We start from the raw sequence: 26,706 nt of genomic DNA, 5'->3' as shown, positions 1-26,706 counted from the left end.
CTTCAGACCATATACTTACCAACAATAAAATGGGAAAACGATCTTTCAATAGCTCCTGATGCCAGCTTCTGGACCCAAATCTGTAAAAACATCCATCTCATGTCCAAAAATGCAAATCTTCAGTTAATACAATACAAAATACTTCATAGAACACATTACACGGGCAATAGATTAGCTAAAATGGGTTTCACATCAGAAGTTTGCACACATTGCAATCAAAATTCTACAGATACATACATCCATGCAACCTGGCACTGCACTCCAATCAAACACTTTTGGGAAGAGGTCACACAGTCACTATCCACTATAGTTGGCTGCCACATCCCAATGTCGCCTTCTCTTTGCTTGCTGGGAGACCTCACAATAATCACTGATAAAACTATAAACTCTAAAATACTCCTCATAGCTCTAACCATCGCCAAGAAAACTATCCTCATGAACTGGAAAACTAGAAATAAATTACACATTAACATTTGGAAAAATCTTATAACAGACTTCATTGCAATGGAATATGCATCTCCCCTTCATAATTACGCATCTAAAACTGACTCCTGCCGCCCAACACTTTCTGACCTCTTACAGCTGTGAACCCTTTCTCGGTTTTCAACTCCAACTCCTCCCACCTTCTTAATCAACCCACGAAAATTAATGCATTTAGTTGTTTGAACTTGTTCATGTCATCATTGTTATTACTATCTTTACTGTTATTGTTATCGTTGCTATTTTCACTGTTATTTTTTCATTGTTGTAATTGCTGATGTTGCTGTCTTTTGCTTTCACCATTGCGGTCACCACTGCCATCATCATTGTCATTTATTATTAATATCATTATTACCATTATTATTATAATCATCAATATTGCCGTTGTCAATGCTGTATTGGAATTAAGTGTCATTATCATCACTACTGCAATAATTCCCCCCTTATCTCTTCACGGGTTTTTAATGCACCACAACATAGAATAGGAAAAAAAAAAAAAAAAAAAAATGTATATATGGAAAACCACACAAACACCAAGGCAGGCAAGACAGGCGAGAAGTGGTTTCAATGGGACAGCATCTCTGTCCCAATTTGAGACACTATCGCACTGTACTCTCTCTTTTAATGCACCTTAGACATTACACATAACACAAAAAAAAAAAAAAAAAAAAAAAAAAAAATGAAAAGATAGGGACTGAAGAGATGTGGGGGAAAGGTATCTTACATTATCTTATTTTATCATCTTTTATTTTATGCAGGATTGACAATGGCAATTGGTACATAGGAGGAAGGATGGAAATAAAAATCAACAAACACAATACTGGCAATATGGTGGTAGTGGGGCGGAGATGGTAATGAAAATGGTAATAAATAATAAATGGTAACTTTGTTTACGCATACACACACATACACACACATACACATATATATACTCACACCTGTTCACATGTACACTTAGATCAAACACTTAAATCACTTTTATGTCACTTCTGGAATTATGGATTTACAAGATTGCTCACTACTGCACTATGTTGGTTTGTATATGTCTGACTGTAAAAAAAAAAAAAAAAAAAAAAAAAAAAATACTGGTATCGGCAATACCAGCCTGGGTATTACTTGGTATTGGATCAAACAGGAATTAAGTGGTATCGCACATCTTTATTCCAAATGTATGTGACTGCAAATAGCTTCTATTAGCGGGATTATTTCATTCTTCTTGAAGATTTTAAAGCTTTATTATTGGATGTTTGGTTTGTGTGTATCTTATTTTGTTTGCTCTTGTTTTTGCTAAGTAACAGTACTCTATAAATAAATATTATTATTATTAAAAAAAAAAAAAAAAAAAAAAAAGAAAAATAATCTGCAACTGTTTTGATAAATGATTTATTGTTTCAGGTGTGTCAGTTTCATGCAAAATGTCAAATATTTGCTTGCTCCATCTTCTGAATTGTGAGGATTTGTTGCTTTTCTTTGTCATGTTTGATGATAAATTAAATATCTTTGTTAGCAGCAGCCCTAATTTAGTTTACTATCTTGGAAGACCAGGAAACCAATAAATATTCACGTATGAAAAGCTGAAACCAGAAACTTTATTTATTTATCAAAATTATTGCCAATTTATTTTGGCATCTACTAACCAATTAATCAACTAGTTGTCTAAGTAAACTAAATCTGCATATCAGATCAGAACAGAGCTGAAAGAGTTTAAATGTACTCAAAAGATAAAATGGAGGAGAAAAGTAGGGCATATAGAGCAGCAGAGTATAGCGTTGTAAGTTTGTCTGTAAGGCCGGACTGATGCAGCAGACAGCGAGTAAACGAGCAGCTATCACATTCACACACACACGTAGCTTCGACTGGCCTATATGGTGTCCACCATATTCTCTGTTTCGACTCCTCATCGCTACAGACACACAGGGCACACAAACACACACACAGACATGAGCAGCCCCAGCCATGCAACAACATGACAATAGCTAATGAAGCGTGGCAGGGAGCTAGCTAGCAAACTAGCTGGCCTGCCCTGCCTGTCTGGTTTCTTGGACTCCATTATCCACATCATTCCACCAGCCCCGCTCTTATGTCTGGAAATAAACAAATGTTTTGCCTCTACTTTCTCTCCTACCACCTCTTTTCCCTTTCTTTGTTTTTTCTCTAATCTCCATTTGGGACAGATGAAGGAGGAGACATCCTCATGAATGGTATCTTTCCTATCCCTCCGAGACCTTTAAGTGATGTAGCAATGGTAAACGTGTCTGTGGGTGTGTGTGTTGTCAAAACTAGTCTGACATTTTCAAGTCCTGCAAACAAAACTAACCTGATTGCATAGCACAACTTTCTCGCAGTGTCCCTACAGAATAACACTAGGAATTTCCACTCTGCTCAGTGAAATCCTATGGGCTTAATCACTTAAAGGAATCACTGAGTCAAACATCTAGCAGCCAGGAACAAGATACTTCACGAGTAGTGTGTCGAACGCGATTGCCATGGCGATACCTCCAAGGAGTGGCTCATGTGATCTGGACCCAGGCACCTGATCTGTCATGGGTGCCTCGGCAGGTTTGTGGTATCAGAGTGTAGTAAAGGGTCAAAGGTGATACTGTGGTATTGGCAGATCTGGAACAAAATGGATGAAAAATCTGTACAGTACAAGGTTGATAAGAATGGCATCTTTTTAATTTTTTAAGGTATTTGTTCATAAACCAATGTATTAAATGGGTGACATGAGTGTTTGTACCATTTAGTAGTTGTCAACACGTTTCACTCAAAGCTATAAATGTTAAAAGTTCATGACAATATTTCAGATATTTCAGTCTGGACCAAAGTGGTGGACAGACGTCATGGACATGTTGCTAGCAGGGCTAAAAATGTGCCAGAAAACGTTTCGGTCAACTATTGCAGCACTATATTTTTGCATCTGAGGAGCCTCTTCTACTTTTTTTGCCAGTGTGCTTGCAATTTCAACTATGAAATGAGACAGTTTACCTTGGCTACACACACCTACACTAGTACGACACACCTTCTTGAAAAGCCTGGATTGAAGAGTTCAAACCCTTTCACATTAGTTTGTCTTGAACAGTAATGAAACAGCACACTTTCCACGCCTCAGCACTATTGCATTCCACTCTGAAAATATTCAGTTGGTTTTGGCAAGCTTTGAGCAAATTGCCCCTAAAATGATATTTTGTATTTAAAAAGTTGGCCATTAGATCCACAAAACAAGCAGCAAGAGAGTGTATAATTTTATTGGGTTCAGTTTTCTCAAAGTGCTCAAATAGAAAACCGAACCCAATAAACACTGAGACTGAAACTAACAAGACTGAAACTAACAAGATGAGGAATGCAGCAATTCATTTTAATCCAGTATACAAAATAAAGGTCATCTGAGCTTTACTTTATACACATTTATAATACACATTTGTTAACAAAACATCCTTAGTCTGGATCCATACAGTGAAATTCTTGCATTGTTAGTATATTGTTAGCCACCAACTACGCACCAAAAGGAACTCATTTGTTTTAATAAGCAATTCTAACAATGGTCATAATAGACCAGTATTTCTATTAAGCAACAACAGCTTGTTGGGGAAAAAAAAAAAACTAAGGGAACAACATTCTCCTTTAATTCCCCTATCTTACTGTGAAATGCCTTTAGCTGCAGTGTGGGTAGTTAGCATGCAGCTAGGGCCTTTCTCTCAACATTTTACAGCTATCGGCCATCAGCGTAATTGTCTTTCTGGAGTCGTCTTTAATGCTACAACACTATGTAAGTTATACTCAGCAGAAACGGGGAAATGGAGGAAGAGTGAGAGAGACTATTTTGGAGGGGAAGAGCAGAGGAACGTGAGACAACGATAGCCCTAGGAGAGAGATGAACCCACAGAGGAATTGAGATTGAGATGATAAAGCCGAAGGAAGAATGTGGGAGGGAGAAAGAGAAAGACCAAGATAGAGACATAGAGAGCAGAGAACAGAAAAGGACAGCAGAAACCTCAGGAGAGAACCAATGGAGACGGCTGGGGAGCCTCAGATAGACTAAGATGAAAAGCAGAAGGGCAAAGGAGAGGAGAGGCGAGGAGGGAAAGTGAGGGAAGATGGAGGGAAAAAATGGCTCTCTCTGCAGACTTGCGCAGTGTTCAGGGTAATGCTAGGTCACCGGGGGCCTAATCTCTACTGATGCTGCAGCATTGAAGTAGTGGAATGATAATGGCCTGTTTGTGTTTGTGTGTGTGGGGAGGCATGTGTTTGTTTGTGTGGCTTTTGCATATGCACGTGTTTGAAAAGATTGGTTTGCATTTAAGGATACCACTTTTTGTCTGCCACAGTCACATACAAACATACACATGTACACAAACCCATAAATATACTTATTTGCGCACATAACCTTCCATCTACACCGTATGTCCTGTAGAACTGAGTCACTTGTTTGCTGCATAACTGTGAACAATGTTCTGTTGTGTCTGAAAACACTCTTCAACTGTTGTGTCTCTTCCTGTAGCGTGGTTAGGGTGTTTTTTTTGTTTTGTTGTTGGTCCATATCAGCCCTGAGTGGGTGGGGTTTCTTGAGCTGTGGACTCTTGACACACTTCCAAATTGTCAGCATGCCAATGCTGCACGCTCAGCTCACACCTAGCTCTCTAGTTTAACATCAGTAAACGAGCGGTACTGTCCAAAAATACCACAGCAATGTGTGTCTTCCTGTTGCCGCTGGCTCACAATGCCAGGCTGGGTGTGGCGGTCCTGATGTGTGTGAATCCTATGAATCCTCTAATCCTCTTATCTGGAGAGAGTCTAGATAGGATGCATAGGAACAGTCCACATGATATTATATGAATACTCTTATAAGTACATATACTATACTATACTATTATAAGAGAAAAACATAATAAGCTCACTGAGTGGCTACAACAGAACTTATGATACAATATGACTAATTAAGAGTAAGACAAATGTCGACAAAGTCACAAGCTATAAAAACAATACTAAAGTTTAAATGATTTGTTGATTCATCAATTAGTTGATCGACAGAAAATTATTCTCCAAAGTAATTATACTTTGCATTAACAAATCATCCATCAGTTCACTTCAGGTCAGTTTACATAGTATGTACAGTCACAAAATAACAAATTAAACCCTGTTGAAGTCTAGTGTTTAGTATAGTGATATTACACAGGCCTTGATGTAATTAAGAAAATGAACTAGTGCTCAAATTTATGTCCAAGTACTTGTTGATGCCTTTGTGAAATATATTAGGCATAATCAATTAGGAATTTCTGGTTTTAGTTTGATATTTTTTACTCACACAGAACTAGCATCCATTAATTAAGCCACTTACTAAGATGTGATGATACTAAGATGGCGTAGGAGGCGCTTTCCCTTATATTTTAAGAATAGATTTTTTAAAAACATGGTGAAATGTGTTTATCCTCAGATTTCTGTTTCTGAAGTTGTAAATATGTGTTTGTCTAAAAGCTGATGGGTTTAAGTAGTGAGTTGAATATTTACATATAAAATTCTATTAAATTCTGAGGATGTTTATAATATCAGATGTGAAGCTAGCTGGTACAGGGACAACCCACACAGGTCATTATTTTTAATTAGCTCCATCTTTTACATCTCAAACCTAGAGACCCCAGTTCTACTCAGTCCTAACAGCAATTTGTAAAGCTTCAACTCCAAACACACGGGTATGCTAATGAGCTGACATTCAAATCATATTATAAAGTATTTTTGGGAACAGCGTTGTCTACAAGCTAAATTGGATGTCTTCAGAGTGTATTTTAGGTTTGTTTTAATGGTCACGCGGATGGAGCGATGCTAATCTGTTGTGGGTGTTGCATTTCTGATCTGTATGCCAGTTATAGTTTTTGAATTAGTGCATATATGCTTACACACTCCAAACTAAAGCAGACATTGAGAGGGATCCTTCGCAGGTGGGTGTTACAGTCCCATGTGACTTCTGCTGGAATTCAAGGCTGGGTCCGTCTTGTCCCTCCACTGCTGTATCCGTGAGTCTGCAGCAGAGAGCGTGAGATACTGTATTCGTTGTTAGTCTGTCCATCTCTCTTTCTTATCCTATGGAGTTCAGCTCGTGTCTGGACACTAAGAAGAAATGGGGTCTGGCTTTGTGTGTGCTCCGCCTGCGCCACAGGGCCCTCCGAAACAGGTAGAGAGGGGAATAAATAAGGAAAAATGGGAGAAATAAATGGGTGCTGGATTGACAAGACTAATAGGCAAGGTTCAACATGGTGCAAGTTCTTGTTTTCAACTTGTAAAGTTAAATTTCAAGACTATGAAGCGTGTTTTCTCTTAACAGTTTATTTAACGACGTAGCCCTTGTTTGTCTGCTGACCCATGTAGAGGAGCAAAGAGTGAGCGAGAAAGGTGATGAAGGGGGACTGGATTGACAAGACTAATAGGCTAAATAATTTTCAAGTGTTGTAGAGTTGCAACAATTTGTCGATTTATTAATGAATCAATTGTAGATGCAAAATGAAAGCATCTACAGTATGGACTGACTTCAGCTTCCCAAACGTGAGGATTTGCTCTTTTTCTTTGTTTTATATCATACAGATATATATGTATATCAACAGAATAATATTGTGTTATGGACTGTTGGTCAGATAAAACAAGACCTTCAAAGATGTCATCTTGGACTTGGAAGACAGATTCATGCTCTATGGTGTTTTAAGTGTTGTTGTTATCTGGTCATGAAAGCATAACCGGATTCAGGTCCATATTTCAAAGGTGCACAGTTTATAGCTCTTTGTTTGTTGTTATGTACCAGAATAATGTATCAAAAGACAACAATAGGAATCTATCAATATCTATCAAATGTATTTTGAGGGTGATTTTCACATAAAATAGTTTTGGAGATTATCAAATTCCTGCAGCTGATTAAGTTGAAAACAGCACACAAGCTTAGATGTGTCATACCAGAGTTGGTGTAATGATCACCGCTATTTCTAAGACATTCTTTATTTTGATGTTGTGATGTGAATCTCAGAAACACATGTATCTCTGAAACACATCAACATAGCAATTCAAATTAACCTTGATTTTTGCCCTTTATATACTGTACACATTGCATTGAATAATCTATAAAAATAAAATTAAATAAGAGGACTTTAATCCTGTGGAGTCCCCTGCAATTTTGCCATTCTGTAGAAATGACAGTGATTATGGAAAACATGAATGTGTTTCTGGACACGCGTGGAAAAATGTCTATCCACATTAAAGTATGAAAACAAGCTCTCTATTTTTCCCCTTCCTTCGATTGACAGTCCTATATTATATGTTATTGAAGTTCAGAGGCACAGTTATATATATATATATAGATCTCATTAAGGGTGACTGTCTCATTGATTGGCGGTGATTAAACGAAATGATTTAGTGGCTGCTAACAACATTATGTTACTTTTCAGGAGGACTATTGTTATCTAGGTCGAGATACTCACCTCTGCTATCAATCAAGCCCCTAACCAGAGGCAGAGCTTAACACTGGATGTTATCCGTCCGCGCACGCGCAAGTCGAGTATTTAATATCAACAAAGTCACCTGTGACCTGGGATGATGCGGGGCGTAGCTGATATAAGCCCACGTCATCATGAAAAATGTCGCTACAAAGATTCTGAGTGACTGAGAACTCTGGCGGTCATTCAGAATTCATAGAATCGTAGTTACATACGTAACTCTCATTCTATTTCATTCTTCCTGACTGCCAGAGGCAGTGCTTAACACTGGATGACTACTACCAACGTCGTCACGAGGAATCCCACCTTACCGGGAGCAGCCAGAGGGTTCCTGCAAGACAGCTGTTGCTACTGCGTGGGGGGCAGCGACATTGACCCTATAAAAACGGGCAAAGGGCACGTTAGTTCTGACTGCTCCAGAGGCTCAAAAGGAGAGAGACGAAGGGATTCCAATACCAAAGACAGGTCCCTAGAGGGGACCATGATAGCTCATGGGGGGTTCCGTCACTAGGCTAGGGTGTGAGATCCCACCGTCTGATTATCCACTCTAATATGACTGGCGGAAATTGCAGCCCCTTGCCGACTTACATGGTAGACATACCGACGTCTTGACGGATCGAACAATAACATGCCTGCCTCTCAAATATGGCAGGAACTGTGGTCGGTTACCACTACCTCCCCACGCGATGGGATCAAACCTAGTGAGATGCCCTTGGCCAGATATGCCCCATCTCTCCATGGCTGTAACACTAGTAGACATCGGGTGGACACCCTGACTCTCCTGATCTGTGTAACTGCGGATCTAAATGGAGTCAATAGATTTTTGGTGTAATTGACGGTAAGGCCCGACCTTGTCACATGGCAGTGTCCTGCTCCACCTGTTCCTGGCTCGGAGCACAAATAAGCCAGTCGTCCAAATATGGGATGATCCGCATACCATTGGCTTGCATCGGGGCCAGCGCTGTCCGCATGCACCTTGTGAAGACCCTTGGGGCTAGGGAAAGCCCGAATGGGAGCACCTTGAACTGACAGGCCACGCCTTTGAATGCATAGCGCAGATACTGCCTGTGATGTATCGCTATCAGGACATCGATGGGTGTGAACCAACTTTGCGCTGCCACGGCGTGGAGCACATCTGTTGTACACAGCATGTGGAAAGGCAACTCTTTCTGAAATTTGTTGAGCCCTCGTAAGTCCAGTATAGGGCGAAACCCACCCTCTTTTTTTGGAATCAGAAAATAAACCCACCTTGCTGTGTCTGAAGATCTAGTCTTTCGATGGCCTCCTTTTCCAGGAGGGTTGATATTTCTTGTCTCAGTGGCTGAGACTTTGTGGAATTGGTGACGGTGGTCAGCCTGATCACACTCCTCAATGTATGGCTGGGAAGGTGGCACAAAAAACCCTGCCTCAGGCAGGAGATGCTTAAAGAACGCACTATTTGTGGTACCTGCAGTTGGTGCTTCATCCAAGCCCAAGCGTGCCAGTGCCATATGGAGATCGATCGATCTATCGATCTATCTATCGATTGATCAAGATTCGCAACAGTAACTGTACCCACGAGCGACAACACCCAAAATAACAGATCAAAGTGAGTTCCTTTGTCCATGCCTTGTTATAGACAAATGAAAATAACTCTTCCTTTCAACAATAAAACTAAATTTGTACCCATAAGTGAAATCACTTGGAGTAACAGATCAGAGAGAGTCTGTCTTTATTTTAACTCAAATTAAATAACTCTCCTGCACTTAATAATAAAAAAAAAAACAATCACCCATATATGTAGCTGTAAAGTCTACCGGGGAGCCAATGCTCTTTACCAAAGGATAAATTAAAGTTTACTCAACATGCTTTTAACGAGCTAAAACACTCAGCAGAGAGCCTACAATTTCAACTAAGAATTACCGCTAAGCGTGAAACAATGAGTAACAAAAGAGTCAAGGAGACCCAAAAACAGGCTTCTCACTCAAAAAAACAACAACTTATCTTTAACTAAGGAAACACTTAGCTCGCCGGCCTAACTCCAAAGCTGGAGAGACACATGCTAGCTTGTCTTCAACCTGTACTGATTGCTGGCGAAAACACCGATCTAACAGCAGGTGTAGGAGTGCAGCCGTACTAATTAACCTCAGCCCTTGAGGACGAAACCATAGCTCCAACCACACGGTTGCAGGGCTTCTAGCGACAATGTTATGGCTATTCTCTCTTCCTTCCTTCCTTCAATTCAACCTGCATTCGCGGATTAACTGCGAGAAGAATCAAGGGACATTTTTCATGATGACATGGAAGCTACGCCCCACATCATCCCAGGTCAAAGGTGACCGCGAGACGGATAACATCCAGTGTTAAGCACTGCCTCTGGCGGTCAGGAAGAATGAAATAGAACTATATTTTAAGAAGATGAACAAGATAACAAGACAGATGAGTCTAAATAGATCTTTCTCACTACAGAAACAGATTTGTCAAGGCACAAAACACACAGGTGTAATTGTTAAGATTAACAATAGCTTCAAACATTAACGTTATTAGTAACTCTTGTGCTTTGCCGCAATGACATCAAAATGTCTGCCATTGAAGAGGCCTGTAGGTTTTCCTTGTATTTATTTCTGATTTGCCTCATTTCTTTTAAACATGTCAATCTTGTGAAATTGAATCTACCTAGCAATAAGGAAAACAATATAAATGGAGAAATTTCCTTTCAGATTCACACGTTCTCTTTAGCACTATTTTATTGTCCTCAATTTCATTCTTCATTGCTTGTTAGTTCTGTTATTCAACCTCACTTTCTGATGAGTGTAGGGCACCAAAGGTGATGAACGTGCTGATATCACATGATGCTTGTATGTCGGTGTGTATTTATGTGTGCCTACAGTGTGTTTGAAATAGAATTCTATGTACGTACATGCACATGGCTTGTTGTGATTCTCTCACTTGCTGTAACGGAGTGTGTAACCTCCACAATACCAGGCTTTGTGGCTGGCTGACATCACTGGAATGTATAAATAAAGAATGCAGTGAATAAGTGCACCATATAGAGAGAAGTGCAAAGTGTAAAGTGCACTGCACAATAAAGGTTACAGCAGATACCCATCGGCTGTGTGTGTAAGAAATTTTGTTAGATGTTTTTATACTGAGCGGAGTAAACCATGAACCCCAGTGTAATGGCTTTTTGTGCAACAGCACACATGAACATGAATATGGTTTTCTTGGTGTGCATGTATGTTTTTGTGTGTTTTGGAATGTGGATCTTGGTGTTGGTGTTTATGAGAAATGTACTTATCCTTCTGGGTCTCTGCAGTCTTGTCATTTGACTTCCACTGTCTCAAGGAGTTTGTGTCTTTGTGTGTGTGCCCACATGCCACCCCACCAGCCATGTAGAGCACTGTTCCTGTTTTCCAATGCAGATTTTATTCTAAGTCAAATGGTTTTATCACAAGTGTTTTCCACGGAGTCATGGATGAGTATCTGACTGCTGCAAGTTTATTTTAGTGTACCAACATCTCTATATTTGTGTGTGCTACAGGGAATTGTATATATTTAGCCCTTTTGCCTGTCATTGCATTTGTGCCTCTATGCGTACGCTCTGCTTTGTATATTTACTGTAGAGCTTAGTCAATGGAGCGTAGCGTGTAGTCTTGTATCCATCGGCTGCCTGTGGGGAATTTCAGCAACAGTCGATTCAGCTTCTATAGATTGGTGTGGCCTGAACCCTGCAGCACAAAGCAGAGTATTTATGTTTTTCTGTGTCTATTAATTAAAAGCTACAGTAGTTAGCTTCAACATGGAGAGCTGCACAAAACGCTGCAACCCCATTATATTTATTGTAACAAGATTATGGCTTACATTTCAGATTTTAGCCATTTAGCTGATGCTTTTATCCAGAGTGACATCAGACTGTGAGGGAGTAGCAGTTCATTGTCTTGTGTAACGACATCTCGGCAGGATGCATGGCTATTGCTGAAACACATTTTTACTGCTGTAAAATGCATATATTACTTTAAATGAATTTGACTAATACAAAATGTGTACACAGAGGAACACGAGGTAGATGCAACACAGGCAAACCAAATCTCAACATGAAGAAAAAATAGAAATCAAAAGAATACTCTACCTGCATGAAAAATAAATCAAGTTTTGAGCAACTGCAGCTACCAAAATGCTGTATAATTAATATATAAGCTTGATTATTAGCTAAAATAATAATGCTAATACTTTTCCATTGATTTGTACTCTGAGATTCCACCATGTCTACTGCCTTCTCCTTGATGGAAACATTTAAAATAACTGACAAAACCTCAGTCTTGCTAGAGTTGCAAGTTAATCTTATTACACTGTTTAATTAATCTTTCTATAAGACCTCCATACCCCTTTGTGGGGTCCTCACTGATATATCTTGTGATAGAGGAGTCATCAGAGGACACTTGGAGGTAACAACAGATCCACAACACATTCACAACAACATTCCAATACAACTTTGCTGCTCATTTTGTGGTGTACCTGAATTGTTGAGAGCTTCCTGCCAAGCTTGATGGTATTGAAAGCACTGGAGAGGTCATCATTGGTGTCCAGCTGCAGAACATACAGACATCAGTTACCAGAAGCCCCATGTTTTACAGAATCAGTCTCTTGGTGCTTTGTAAGGGTCAGTGTTATTTGTTTTTAGTCATTCAGAGCTCTGAGAGGTTCCTTCTTTGAAGCCAGATTAACACATGGGTACATAGCCTGAAACAAGGAGCATCCTTCTATGGATCATTGTGGCTTGAGGCTAACAGCTCGTGGCTACATTAGGTGCTACTAGAATAACACAACGGAATGGCCTGCTGAACTGTTTGGAAGGAAGAAGAATAAGAGAATATGTGGAATAATAAATATGTTATCTCTGGTTGTGTAGATTTTTTTCAGTTTAGATTGTTGAGTCCAACAATGTTGTAAAAGTGCAATGCTAAATCAGTGGAGTACTCTTTTAAATGTCCAGAGGCGGCTGTTGTCTGGCTTGCATTGTTGCTTCATCTTGTATTGCAGCAGTCACTTTTCACAATCATAGTGTAAACTGTATGGGAATCTTGCACTGTGTTGAATCAATGGCTGGTTGTATGAAACACCATCCTGCAGAACCATAATGTGGAGCTATAGAGGTTATGTGGGGGCTGTGCAGCCAATGACGGCAGGCTACATCCTGAAAATAGTGGTGCGATCTCAGTTCTCCACACAGACAGATACTCTGGAGGAGAGGAGAGAATGAGTCAGCTATCACGACACGGGCCAAGATGGAGTGACGGAGAGTATGAAACATTAACAATGAATCAATCAGAGGTATAGACACCACCATTGGAATTGTTCAGCAGAGCTGAAGGACACCCGCGGTCTGAAACCCACGCCTAAACATTGAGAGTGGAGGACGATGCTCTTGTTGCTAAGGAATACCTGTTACCTTGGTGATAATGAGATATGTTTTAAGGATGAGTCATCAAGTTTGAACAGACGAGCGGTCAACTGTTGTATATGGCATCTCAGTGGTCGGAGATGTGCTAACAAAGCTCTGTGACTTTCTTTGTCGTTAACAGCAGGATACATCTTCAGAATGCATGCAGATTAAATTATTAGATCCAATTAATCAAATGGAGTTGGGGGGGGTGATATAATTAAATTGCAAAGAAGATATGCAATGTGACAGTGTGTTTAAAATGCATCTCAGTCAATGTTAGAATATGGTTATGGTAATAATGTATTTTTGTAATTATGTATTGCACAAAACAAAGGTTAAAAAAGGCTCATAGTTGTTAAAACGATCTCATCAACTCATTCTAATGTCTTTTCACTGATGTCGCTTTCAAGAACGTTTTTCCCAGTGCTTGGTAGATATGTGTCATTAAATGGGGCAAACACTGTGAGACCCATATTTCTCACAAGCGGACAGGAATAAACTAAGCAATTGTGGAATTATTTTAACTGGTTCAGTCACTGCATTTGTTGTGGATGGAGGACTCGCCACGCAAGCAGCAAAAACAAGCCAAAACACTCAACACCAGTAAGTAAAAGAACCAGTTTCATAGTGATGGAATTTAACATGAGAAAGGGATATAAACTATGTTGATTTGCACCTTTCATATTCATATTTCATAAAGCCTGTATCCTGTAGGCAAAGCTTAAAATAGCTTATTCCTACAGTATATTTGTTAAAAACTACCAATGCATCAGTGAGCTAGGTTGCAGCATGTGACATGTTTCTTCATTGCAGTGAACATGGGCACTCTGGGTTATTTTGAATCAATGCCACATATGACATCCTGCTGCTGTAAATACTCAGAACCAAATGATAGCTGAAAATAATTTACTCCTGATTGACAAGGACATTGATTAAAATTTGAAAAAAGTTTTAGCAAATTATAATTTCTTATTTATTTTAAAAATGAAAGTATACACTATATATTCTTGACCCTTTTGTAAGATTTACATGTTCAGTAGGAAGGAATGGGGGAAAGGACCAGGGAAGTTGCTGTTTTTAGTGTTTTCTCAGGATTCGTTGACATTAACAACAATAAACAATATCACCAGCCTTTAAACCTTGAAATACTAATGTTGATTTCTACAGTGACAGTGTATGTTTGATGAGTTTTATTATTGCCCAGCTGATACCCGATTTTTGAGGTTGATAGTGATATCAATGTTTGGAAGTTTTAAAAAAAAATTTAAATAAAGAATTGTGACCAAGGTATGCTAAGTGGGACATTTTACAGTGTAAAAATCAGCTTGTCAGTGCTCTGGTGAACAAAGTATCTAATGGTGACACTGTTTCTAAATTACCGACGTGTACACAGATCTGCAGTAAGCTAGTATCAGCTGATACATCATCAGCCTGACTGGTTTATCGGACTAGCTGTGATGATGCTAACCACGACCCAATACACAGTTCTATATCCAGACCTTTGCTGAGGTCAACTGAGGGGGTCTGAAAATCAATTAATAGTCATGATGACAGTGGATTATTGTACTTGTGGACACAAAGCTGTATTTAAATCAAAATGAATCATAGTTTATAGAAGTTTTTTTACCTCTACACTGTTGATATTTTCAGGGCTGCTCTGTAAAGTCAGTAATTTACAGCAGCAAAGCTGCTCAGGCACGATTACACAGTGTGGTATGATGAGGAATTTTCTGGTAGGAAAAATTGCTTTACGATTTGTGAAGAATCCCGTCTTCATCTCCTCCCTGTGGAGTTTATCAATTGAAATAATTTTACACCTGTTGTCTTGTTCAGTATTCTCCACATCCCTCAGGACACATAGCATTTCCACTGCAGTCATGATGAGCTTCTGCAGATGACAGAACTGGTATTGTGTGAATGATGGAGCTTGGACATTGGTCTCTGCTGATTACAAGAAGGCTTAGTGCAACACAAAGTTTGAACTAATCATATCATATTATAAATGAGCATGTGGAAATATAAATCTCTTCCTTATTACTTCTTTTGTGTGCTAATTTGCTAATTGTGTGCTAAAAATAAACCATGCCGGATCCAAAAAAATGTGCTGGGCTGTTGAAATTTTAACACTGGGGCGGCAGATGCCATTGTTGGGCGTGAGAGTTGAGGAGCTCAGACTGAAAACGGGCAGCATGTGTGTTCAGAGCTGTGCACATTACACTTACACTTGGGTTAGGGTGTAGGAAGCAGCCTAACCCACACATAACAAGATGTAGAAGTATGGAAAGGAAGACACATTCTGAAGTTAGGTACTTCCAAAGTCATAGGTTGACGGACTCCTGTCTCAACCTGTGCTCTACTGTAACATGTACTGTACTAGGACAGCACTACCAGTTAAAATACTGTTTTACCAGAATAGTTTGTGTATAAAGAAAAACACAGACATTTCCATTGAAATATGCCTTAATTTCCTGTTTTAAATATGCATTACTGCTGATGTAGACCCTTTTTATATCAACATAAAAATATTTGTACTGTACATGCGGGACATTCTTGATGGTTCACATTTGCTTCTCCCACACTGCACCGAGGCACTGTGATCACACACATGAACAAATTCAACCAAGCTCAACCAATAATGTGTTTATGCCATCCTGAAAATCAGCACTGCTCTTCCATTAAACCCTTCTTAAGTCAGTGCTGGGTTCATTTTGTCCTACCAGTGGCTAAACAATTGACTTGTATGCCTGCACTGAGGAAAATGACAGCGATCACGGTTGTAAAACTTTATGATACAGTGGCTCACACATGGGCAAAAAAGCAGAAATCCCTCATTGTATATCATTTTATTTATTGCTTTTGGTCTTTATTTTTCAAAAATAAAGAGCTATTTTAACTATTCAAAAAGCTACACAAAAATGTGATTTAGGTACATTTTAAAAAGGGCCATTTGCAGTACAAACATTCTATAAGACAAAGAATGACATTCAGACTGTTGTATGTATCTTTTGTTCTGGTTCTGGCCTTTCTCATCCTCCGTGCCTCATCTTTTTTAGTTAATTAGTTTGTTGTAAGTTCCATGTCAGGCAAAACATTTGGCCCATCCCACATGTGATTTCAAGATTAAAAAAAAAAACAATATAACATGCATGTTCCGGTAACACATATACAAAAGCAAAAGAACATAAGGTATGACATTCTATATTTCTGGAGCTTTCTGTAAGTAATTAGCTAATTTTATTGTTTCATATGTTTTAGGCATCATCTATACTTTATACATATCTATATATGAATAATAAGTATCCCTTCTAGTCTTACTAATCAAAGTATAGCTCACAGGTGCAGAAGTATAATTATATGATTAAAACATAAAAACGGGATCAAAATCAGTGTAAACCAGAAATAATCAAAAAAACAAACAAATCCAAGCCAAAATAACGAGGGCTAAGCATACAGTAGCTGCTTTGCATAGGCAAGTGCACCCTTTGGTTGAGGAGCAAACTGATTCTCCTAGTGTGCAGATTAGTGCCAGTAAGTGGAGGAAATTGATTATTACAGTACACCTTAAATGATAGGAGGAAACTAATTATACATAGCTTTGGTTAGCATGAAACCCTGCATACTTTAACCTCAGTGGCAGAATTTTAGAAGAAAAGTACTAGTCTAGCAGGATGTCTGTGGGTTTTGGCAGTCATTAACAGCCTCTGGGAGGCAGATGAATGAGTGAGAGAATGAATATAGTATTTGGAATACAACTCATATCATTGAGGTACACTCTACTTCTATGCAGTGATCTTTAAAAATGGATGTAACATCTCACCATTGACACACGCAAAAGTAGGAAAAAAGAACAGACCACCACCACTGAAAAAAATCTTAATTTCAAATTACACAAATGCCACACTGTAAGTTTGAAGGTAATGACTGTAGTTCCCTGCTGTGTTTTGTTGTTCAAAGATGACCTTGTTGTCAGCCTCCTGTTTATTTCTGCTTGTATTTTCCACTTGCTCAGCAGTGATGCTTTCTCCACCTCCACCGGTTTTTCAGTTTAATTTAAGGTGGGTTGATGTACAGTATGTCTCTGTGTGGATCAATCTGAGTTGATAAAAACATACTCCCACATGCGGTCTGTGTTTTAGACTGTTGAAGGGTTTTGTCGGTCAAACGTGTAGAGATTCAAAACGAGGCAAATCTTGCTTTGTTGCTTGTCTTTGTTTAGAATGTTTTCTTCCCTGATAGTCTCTTTTCTTTTGTTGTTGTTTTTCCCTGCCCATCTCTCTCTTCTGCCTCTCTCTCTTTCTGTTTCTGCTTGTGTCTTTGTTTTGTGCTGACTGGTCTTCCTGCTTGTCAGCCGATGCTACTCTCTTTGAGCCGTCTCTTTCTCTGTTTACTGTATGTGTCTCTCTCCATCTCTTCTTCTTTTTCTATGTCCCTCCTGTCTCTCTACATCTTTCTATAATTTTTCAGTGTGCCATTATCCCTCCTTTATTTCTGTCCTTCTGTCTGTCTACCTCTTTCTGTTTATGTCTCTCTCATTGGTTGTTGGTGTCGTCTGGTTGTGTTTCTCTTGGGATCTGACTTCATATTTCTTTCTTTTTTTTTTCTACGCACCTCTCTGATTCCGAGTCTTCCACTGCCTTGTTTCTGCCTGTTCACCCACTCGATTCACCTCTATTCTGTCATCGTCCTTCCTCTGTGTGTCTGTCTTTCAGGCTGTGCTTGGGTATCTTAATGTTATTGCTGCTCGGCTTGGGTCCAGAAAGTTATGTGGGGCTAAGTGTTCGTACAGCCAATAGCAAGATGAGCTGTACGAAAGCACTGAGCTAATAGACATGATGTATGACTCCCTACGTGACTGCTTTGGTAAAGAAGCAGCTTACTACTGCAAGGACACAGCCCTCTACTGTGTGTGTGTGTGTGTGTGTGTGTGTGTGTCATTTGTAAAATTGGAATGAAATCTCAATGCTAAGTTATCTTCTGTCCACGCTTCTGCATTGGAAGAAACATTGCTGTTGTGTGTGTGTTAGCCTTGCCACCACGTTAACACTTTGTGTCCTGGACAGCCCTCCCCCCAACCTGCAGTTGCCATGGCAACTCACCAAGAGGCTCCATCATGTGTCTGCGCCTGTGACCGCAATTTTATAACAGCTCACTAGTGCTGGCTTATGTGTGTTTATGCGTTTACTGTCTTAATTTAGCATTTGATCATGTTGCCGGCACTGTGAGGTGACGCTGAATAAGAAGTGCTTGTCGAGGCTTGGCTTCTGAGGGCTTCTGAGGCTTCTTATTCAGTCTTACAAAGACATCACTGAAATAGCGAGTCGTCTCAAGGTGAAGATTCGATTCAAGTCATGATAAGAAAATGTGATTGAAAATGTCAGCCTTTCTCATAGTGCTGATGAATGTGAGCATTATATTCTCACCTCCAAGCACATCACATGTTGTTTGTTTTATAGAAGTTCATATACACTTACCGGCCACTTTATTACAGTGGGGGAAATAAGTATTTGACCCCTTGCTGATTTTGCAGGTTTGCCCACTTACAAAGAATGCAACGATCAATAATTTTAATCATATGTACATTCTAACAGTGAAAGACAGAATCCCAAAGAAAATTCCAGAAAATCACATCATATGAATTTATTAAAATTGATAACCATCTGATGAGGAAAAACAAGTATTTGACCCCCTGGACAAACAGCATGTTAATATTTTGTAGAAAAGCCATTATTGGCCAGCACAGATGTCAAACGGTTTTTATAGTTGGTGACAAGGTTTGTGCACATTTCGGCAGGGATGTTGGCCCACTCCTCCCTGCAGACAGCCTCCAAATCATTCAGGTTCCGAGGTTGTCGCCTGGCAACTCGAATTTTAAGCTCCCTCCAAAGATTTTCAATTGGATTCAGGTCTGGAGACTGGCTAGGCCACTCCAGAACCTTGATGTGCTTCTTCTTCAGCCACTCTTTTGTTGCTTTGGCGGTGTGCTTAGGGTCGTTGTCGTGCCGAAACACCCATCCTCGACCCATCTTCAGCTCTCTCACTGAGGGAAGGAGATGTTGGTCCAGAATTCCACGATACATGGCCCCGTCCATTCTCCCCTCGATACGATGGAGTTGTCCCGTCCCCTTGGCTGAAAAGCACCCCCAAAGCATGATGTTGCCACCACCATGCTTGACGGTGGGGATGGTGTTCTTTGGGTTGTACTCGGTGTTCTTTGCCCTCCAAACACGACGAGTTGAGTTGAGGCCAAAAAGTTCTATTTTGGTCTCATCTGACCACATCACCTTCTTCCAGGCCTCTTCTGAGTCGTCCAGGTGGTGAATGGCGAACTTCATGCGGGCCTGTACATGTCTTGAGCAGGGGGACCTTGCGTGCGCTGCAGGATTTCAATCCATGACGGCGTAGTGTGTTACCAACCGTTTCTTTTGTAACTGTGGTCCCAGCTGCCTTCAGTTGATTCATCAGTTCCCCCCTTGTGGTTTTGGGATGATTCCTCACCGTTTGCATGATCAGGGACACCCCACGAGGCGAGATATTGTGTGGAGGCCCAGACCGAGGGAGGTTGGCGGTGGTGTGGTGCTTCTTCCATTTCCTGATAACTGCACCGACAGTTGATCTTTTCTCTCTAAGTTGCTTTCCGATTCTCTTGTAGCCCATCCCAGCCTTGTGCAGATCAACAATCTTGTCCCTGATGTCCGTAGAAAGCTCTTTGGTCTTGCCCATGGTGGTGATGTTGGATGCTGGTTGTTTGGGTGTTGACAGGTGTCTTTTATACAGGTAACGAGGTGAGGCAGGTGTATTTGATGTAGATAATTGGTTGGGATTGGGGCTGTGTCTTAAAGAAAGACTAACTGGCTTGTAGGAGCCAGAATACTTGCTGTTTGGTAGGGGGTCATATACTTGTTTTTCCTCATCAGATGGTTATGAATTTTTATAAATTCATATGATGTGATTTTCTGGAATTTTCTTTGGGATTCTGTCTTTTACTGTTAGAATGTAAATATGATTAAAATTGTAGATTGTTGCATTCTTTGTAAGTGGGCAAACCTGCAAAATCAGCAAGGGGTCAAATACTTTTTTCCCCCACTGTAGGTACACCTTGTTCAATTGCTTGTTAAAACAAATAGCTAATCAGCCAGTCACATGGCAGCATGTCAGTGCATTTAGGCATGTAGATGTGGTCAAGACAATTTGCAGAAGTTCAAAGGGGATTTAAGTGACTTTGAACATGGCCTGGTTGTTGGTGCCAGATATGCTGGTTTGAGTATTTCAGAAACTGATGATCTACTGGGATTTTCATGCACAACCATCTCTGTGGTTTACAGAGAATGGTCATAAAAAGAGAAAATATCCAGTGAGCATCAGTTGTGTGGACAAAAATGCCTTGTTGATGTCAGAGGTCAGAGGAGAATGGGCAGACTGGTTTGAAGATGACAGAAAGCTAACAGTAACTCAAATAACCACTAGTTACAACCAAGTTATATGCAGAATACCATCTCTGAACACACAACACGTTGAACCTTGAAGCAGATGGGCTACAGCAGCAGAAGACCACACCTAGTGCTACTCCTGTCAGCTAAAAACAGGGAACTCAGGCTACAATTTGCACAGGCTTACCAAAATTGGACAATATAAAATTGGAAAAATTATGTCTCAATTTCAGCCATGACATTCAGATGGTAAGGTCAGAATTTGGTGTAAACAACATGAAAACATGGATCCATCCTGCCTTGTATCAACGGTTCAGACTGGTGGTGGTGATGGGCGTGGTGTGTCATATTTTCTTGGCACACCAGTGTTTCTCACAGAATTTTAAGAGACTATGGTGGTTGGGCCTCGGACCCACTCAGGGGGTCCGGGGGCATGCCCGCCTGGAAGAAAATTTTGGAACCGGACGTTGTCACATGTGTATCCTCACGTCCGATACAATTTGATATGATGAATAATATTGTATGTGGTTCTTGTATCGCGTAACATTAAGACTTCATAGTCTCTCTTCAGGTCAGACTCTCAAACTGCAACACTTGTATTGTTAAAGGCTGGATGTCAGCTTAAAGTCGCGCACTTGTCTGTTTCAGTGGATTTACCATAAAGGCTTTAATACTTGTGCACTCCAAATTTAGGTGCGGCTAGCTTTATCGCCGTCTCACAAACGGATGACAGAAACAGACCGTTAACGTTACCGTAGTTACCTTAGAAGAAAAGTGGTTGTCTCAAGTCGGATGCCAATGTGTGTGAGCATGCAAGCTTACAGCAGCGGCTTAGACTGTATATAAGAAGTGGACGTGGTCATCATGGCATCAACATTGGTTTGTGGATTGGCGTTTTCAACTGTCATTTTAACAGGGCTGACAGTTTTATCTAGCGAACAACAGTCTTAAAACTAAATGTACTCACCAGAGAAAGTGAACAGCCAACTCTTAATAAGCTTTTTCAACGGCGCTGGTTAAATTTACACAGTGCCGTGGGTACGAGTCACTATAGCTTGATTGACAGGTCGCCATGGTAATGACTTGTCAATCATAGATAATCCTGATCTGAAGCACACTCTGCTTTATGATCTATTGTCCCCTAAATGGGACCATAATTTACTAAATGAACATCATGATGTATTTGAGAAGACTTTAAACTAGTGATTGAGACCATAAACTCATTATGAAAGTGTTTACTGAGGTAATAAATCAGCTGAGAAGTAGGTTAATTTTACCATTATTTCTAATGGAACCGGATTTCTTTTTGCAACCAGAAGAGTCGCCCCCTGCTGGCCGTTCAAGAGAATGCAGCATTATGGGACTTACGCATTGGATTCATGTCTCAGACCGGATGTGAGCAGCGCCCACAAAACACAACGTTAGAGGTCTGTGATGTTATTATGTGATGTGTAAAAATATTTTCGGTTCATTTTGAAACTATGGCGGAGCAAATTAAACTGTGGTGGGCCGCCATGGTCTCGTTAATTAATGGGAAACACTGCACACTTTGGGCCCCTTAGTACCACAGTCACCGGATCTCAATCCAATAGAGCACCTTTGGGATGTGTTGGAACGGGAGATTTGCATCATGGATGTGCAGCCGACAAATCTGCAGTGCAGCCGACAAATCTGCAGCATCTGCGTGATGCTATGATGTCAATATAGACCATAGTCTCTGAGGGATGTTTCCAACACCTTGTTGAAAGTATACCACGAAGCTGAACGTCATTAGTACATTCTGGATATTATTATATATAAATTTAGGGTTCATTACTCTAAAGCAGGGATTCCAAACTTTTTTTTGCTTGTGTAAATGTAGGGATAGAATTATCCAGTAGTTTATTAGCAAAAATAATAAAGGTTATACGAATGTCTGAAATAATGAATGTAATTTTGCACAGGATAAATGTCTTCTCTGACTCCCCAGATTGCACTTGGTGGTCCCAACCATCAGGTTGGGAAACACTGCTCCTAAAGACCTTCATAGCAATAAATAGTGACCAAAACAGATAAAATGCATGAAATTTGGTCAGTCTTCCAGGGAGCATTAACACAGCAAATATGAAAAGCACCATAGTTTGCAGTGTCCTGACACAAGCAGCACAGTGGCAGGTTGGCTTAGAGGTTTGGTGGGATGGGCTCAAAACTAGAGCTATGTGTACCATTGCAGCATCTTAAAAGCAAAACGCTAAATTCCCTGCCTGATCAATCATTGTAAGTTGCCCTGGATAAGAGAGCAAGCTAAATGCTCAAAAAGCAGCCAGGCTGGGAGATAGAGGAAGCCTGTGCTCTGCAGTTTATTTTATGTTTTCCCTCTCATGGGCTCAGTTCCATTTTAGATAAGCAAAAGGAAATAGAACAACAACTCTGAGCTCCAAGCAATATCAGCCCATCAACCAACTGCAGTTATGTTTTGGACTGGGTGATCGTTCAGTATTATCATTAATCTGTCACTGGAGATATCTTAGTTTATTATCCTCATGTCTGAAGCTGAATTTTATTGAAATCTCTAACAGCATTAGATAATAAATTCTTAAATGCACTTTTTTTTTTATTGTTGTTAAAAACATTAAATTATATTTATATTATGTTAAATATATTATAAAATAAATATGGCAAATGTGTACCTGATTTTGAATACTTCAATGTTATGACATTAATTTATATTGAGAGAATACTTGGTAATTATGACAGGATTAATTTTGTCTGCATCAATTACGCCTAGCTATGATCATGAGGAAGACCTCTCGTCTTTTTCTCTATTGTCAGTCTGAAAGTTTACTTGTACAGAGACTATAGGCAATGCAAGAATAACATTAATTGGGTTTGGGTTTGACTTTATAGAAGTGTTTTTTGTTGGCCTGCCCACCCTTCTTGTGTGCTATTTTGTTAGAATTACACAATTTCCAAAGTTTATGTTCATTAAAAAACACCTACAGCAAACATAACCTTGGCAAGCGAGACTTCGCTCTCTGCCAGTTGGTAGTGTCATTGTAGCAAGAACAAAGAGGATTTTGATGTCTCATTTTGGTAAACTTATTCATCTCCAGGTTAAAGCAAACAATTACTGAGATATTTCTGCAACCTCTTTTAACAGGTGCCCCCTTTTTGTACACAAGCTCAGAAATGATATACATGAAATAAAATGTTCTTGAACCCCTTTAACAATCATGATCTTGGGGTTAACTAACATAAAGTAGAAGTAACACACTCCTTGTTTTGTATGGTTTTTTTTTTTAGCAAAATCTTCAGCACTACCCTTTAACAACATGAATGGGTGATTTTATTGTGTCCAAAATGTAGAGGGGATACACAAAAAAACCCCAGCTCAGTACCAACTTCAAATTAGTGTGTATAGTTGTGTGTAAAAATCATACTGTAATTATTTTGATTACTTTAATTTTCATGTAATTTATTGCGTTATGATTTACAATTAGTAGGAATCATTTTTGTATAACAATTTCTTTTTTCACTGAAAAAACTATTAAAATCTTGATGGTTTGATGTTTGCTGGGGTCTGTACCAAACAAACATGGCAACGCTTCAGTACTTCATTATAATGCTGTTTTGTGACACATTTTACATTCATCAAAAAACTGCAGATTCTTCAATTTGGATATTGCACAGGCCATATTGCAATTTCGATAATAAATAAGATATTTATTTATAGATATATATTGAATAAGTATCAGCTAGATGTACTATATTGTTGTGCAGAGGACTTTGAGGTTTTATTGTATTACAATCAAAGATTGTCCCTGATATTCTGATGTCCTCTTTTTTTCTTGGACCTTCTGGTGATTAAATATGTTGTATGTACAGATGTTCTGTAATTGCCTCCTCATTCTTATTTGTTCAGCAACAATGACATCTGACATCTGACAACTAATCATGCCAACTGTAGTTCTTCTTTTAACACAGACGTACAATACGTCACTTCCTGAGCTTTTTTCCCCACTGCAGTAGAGACCTGTCTGACACGATGTGTTCAGAACAGTAAATTTAAAAGCTTTCATGAACTCAGTACTGGGTGAATCACTGTTGAATGATGCCAGTCAGCAACAAGTTATTATTTTGATATTAGTCATCTGCATTTAAAGCTCAGTCTACAGTTTCACTGCATGTGATTCACAGCTAGAAATACCAACAAACTGTGAAAGTAGAATGTTCTGGCTGGGAGGTGGATTTCCAGTTAACAAATTACCTGGGGAGCTTACCTAACTTTCATCCCACTGTTGTGTGTTACAGGCCTGAGACCCAGCAGAAAGCCCCGGTGACTGCCCCTCCTCCCCCGCCGCCTCCTCCGCCTCCCCCTGAACCGGCAGGGCCCCCGGAGCCAGAGGAGGAGATCCTGGGCTCCGACGATGAGGAGCAGGAGGACCCCGCAGACTACTGCAAAGGTCAGAAAAACACACAGACAGATCCACACACACTGAAATCCTCTGTCCTAGCTCATTACTTGCACTCTCTACATCTGTCATACAGAGATCAACAATGGCTGCCCTGTCTCACACTGTCTCCTCTCTCTTCTTCTGTCTGTAATTCTTTTCCTCTTTTCTTCCTTTGTCCTGATGGGATTTTCAGCAGTGTCATTCTAGCCATCAGTGCAACATACGTGGTAGTGGTGACACCAGCGTTTCAAGGTTGTTTGGTTGTTGCCAGAAAGGAGCTGCAGTTTAGTTGCCTGTAGTGGCTCAGGATGCTTAAGGCTGTGCTGTTTGAAGGTTCATTTTCATCACACAGCTCTTTCAAAATGCTACACCTATTCTGTAAACACTGTAGAACATTACACATTACTTATCATTTGATATCTGTATGAAAAAGTGCTAATATACTGTGATGTCTTTTAATCAAATGCTAGAATACATCACAAAGAGTATTTTTTTTTCAGATGGCGTGTTCTTTGTTTTTTGAGGAAATCTCTTGTTTTTTATGAGGTTGTCTTGGAAGAAAAACAGCCAGACTGTCAGATCTCACTTCAGTGAGATGAAAGGCTAAAAGAAAAGAGAAAGGATCACATCTCTGTTGTGTATCTTAGCTTTCTGTTAAAAACAAGCGTTTCTCCTCATAAAGCCCTTTTATGTATGATCTCTTTTATTTATTTCTGAACATTTTAAGGACTTAAACCCTATAATGCACATTGTAACCCTGTGAGAAGGACAATTATTGTATATTGTTATCATTATTATTATGAGCAGTTAGTATTTGTAGTGTTCTGTGTACATATGTTGGCCTGCCCACCCTTCTTGTGTGCTATTTTGTTAGAATTACACAATTTCCAAAGTTTATGTTCAATAAAAAACACCTACAGCAAACGTAACCCTGGCAAGCGAGACTTCGCTCTCTGCCAGCTGGTAGTGTCATTGTAGCAAGAACAAAGAGGATTTTGATGTCTCATTTTGGTAAACTTATTCATCTCCAGGTTAAAGCAAACAATTACTGAGATATTTCTGCAACCTCTTTTAACAGGTGCCCCCTTTTTGTACACAAGCTCAGAAATTATATATATGAAATAAAATGTTCTTGAACCCCTTTAACAATCATGATCTTGGGGTTAACATATAAAGTTTGATGTAAAAAACACCCATCATAATTTCTCAAAATCCAAGGTGACATTTTCAAATGTGTTTTTTCTTACTTCACACTTTAGAAGCTTGCACCAGCAAATATTTGTTACGCTTGAAAAATCATTCAGTTTATTAATTCATTTGTTTCCTCTTGTTCATCTAGTCATTTCAACACTAATATTCACAACTAGCTTTTGGTCAAATGTTCTCAGGTCTAAAGTAGAGCATATAAGGACCTTTTTTATTTGTCTCTACCGTAGCTTCACTAGATGTGCTACCTGCCACCCTTTTCTTTC

At 39.6% G+C, this 26,706-nt stretch overlaps 1 protein-coding gene across 1 annotated transcript in view; it reads left to right on the top strand.

The window, feature by feature from the left end:
- srpk2 (SRSF protein kinase 2) overlaps window positions 1-26,706 on the top strand; it is a gene marked incomplete in the record, with an annotated part of 75,949 nt that overhangs the window by 29,680 nt on the left and 19,563 nt on the right. Inside the window, 1 exon segment of the mRNA XM_038705944.1 lies at window positions 25,092-25,243. Coding sequence (XP_038561872.1) covers window positions 25,092-25,243 — 152 coding nt within the window.

Source organism: Micropterus salmoides, unplaced genomic scaffold, assembly GCF_014851395.1.
Source record: "Micropterus salmoides isolate LMB-PRFRI ecotype aquatic unplaced genomic scaffold, ASM1485139v1 Ms_hic_scaffold_8, whole genome shotgun sequence".
NCBI lineage: Eukaryota > Metazoa > Chordata > Actinopteri > Centrarchiformes > Centrarchidae > Micropterus > Micropterus salmoides.
Note: the sequence above shows the minus strand (reverse complement) of the source record. Positions and strands in the feature narration are given on the sequence as shown.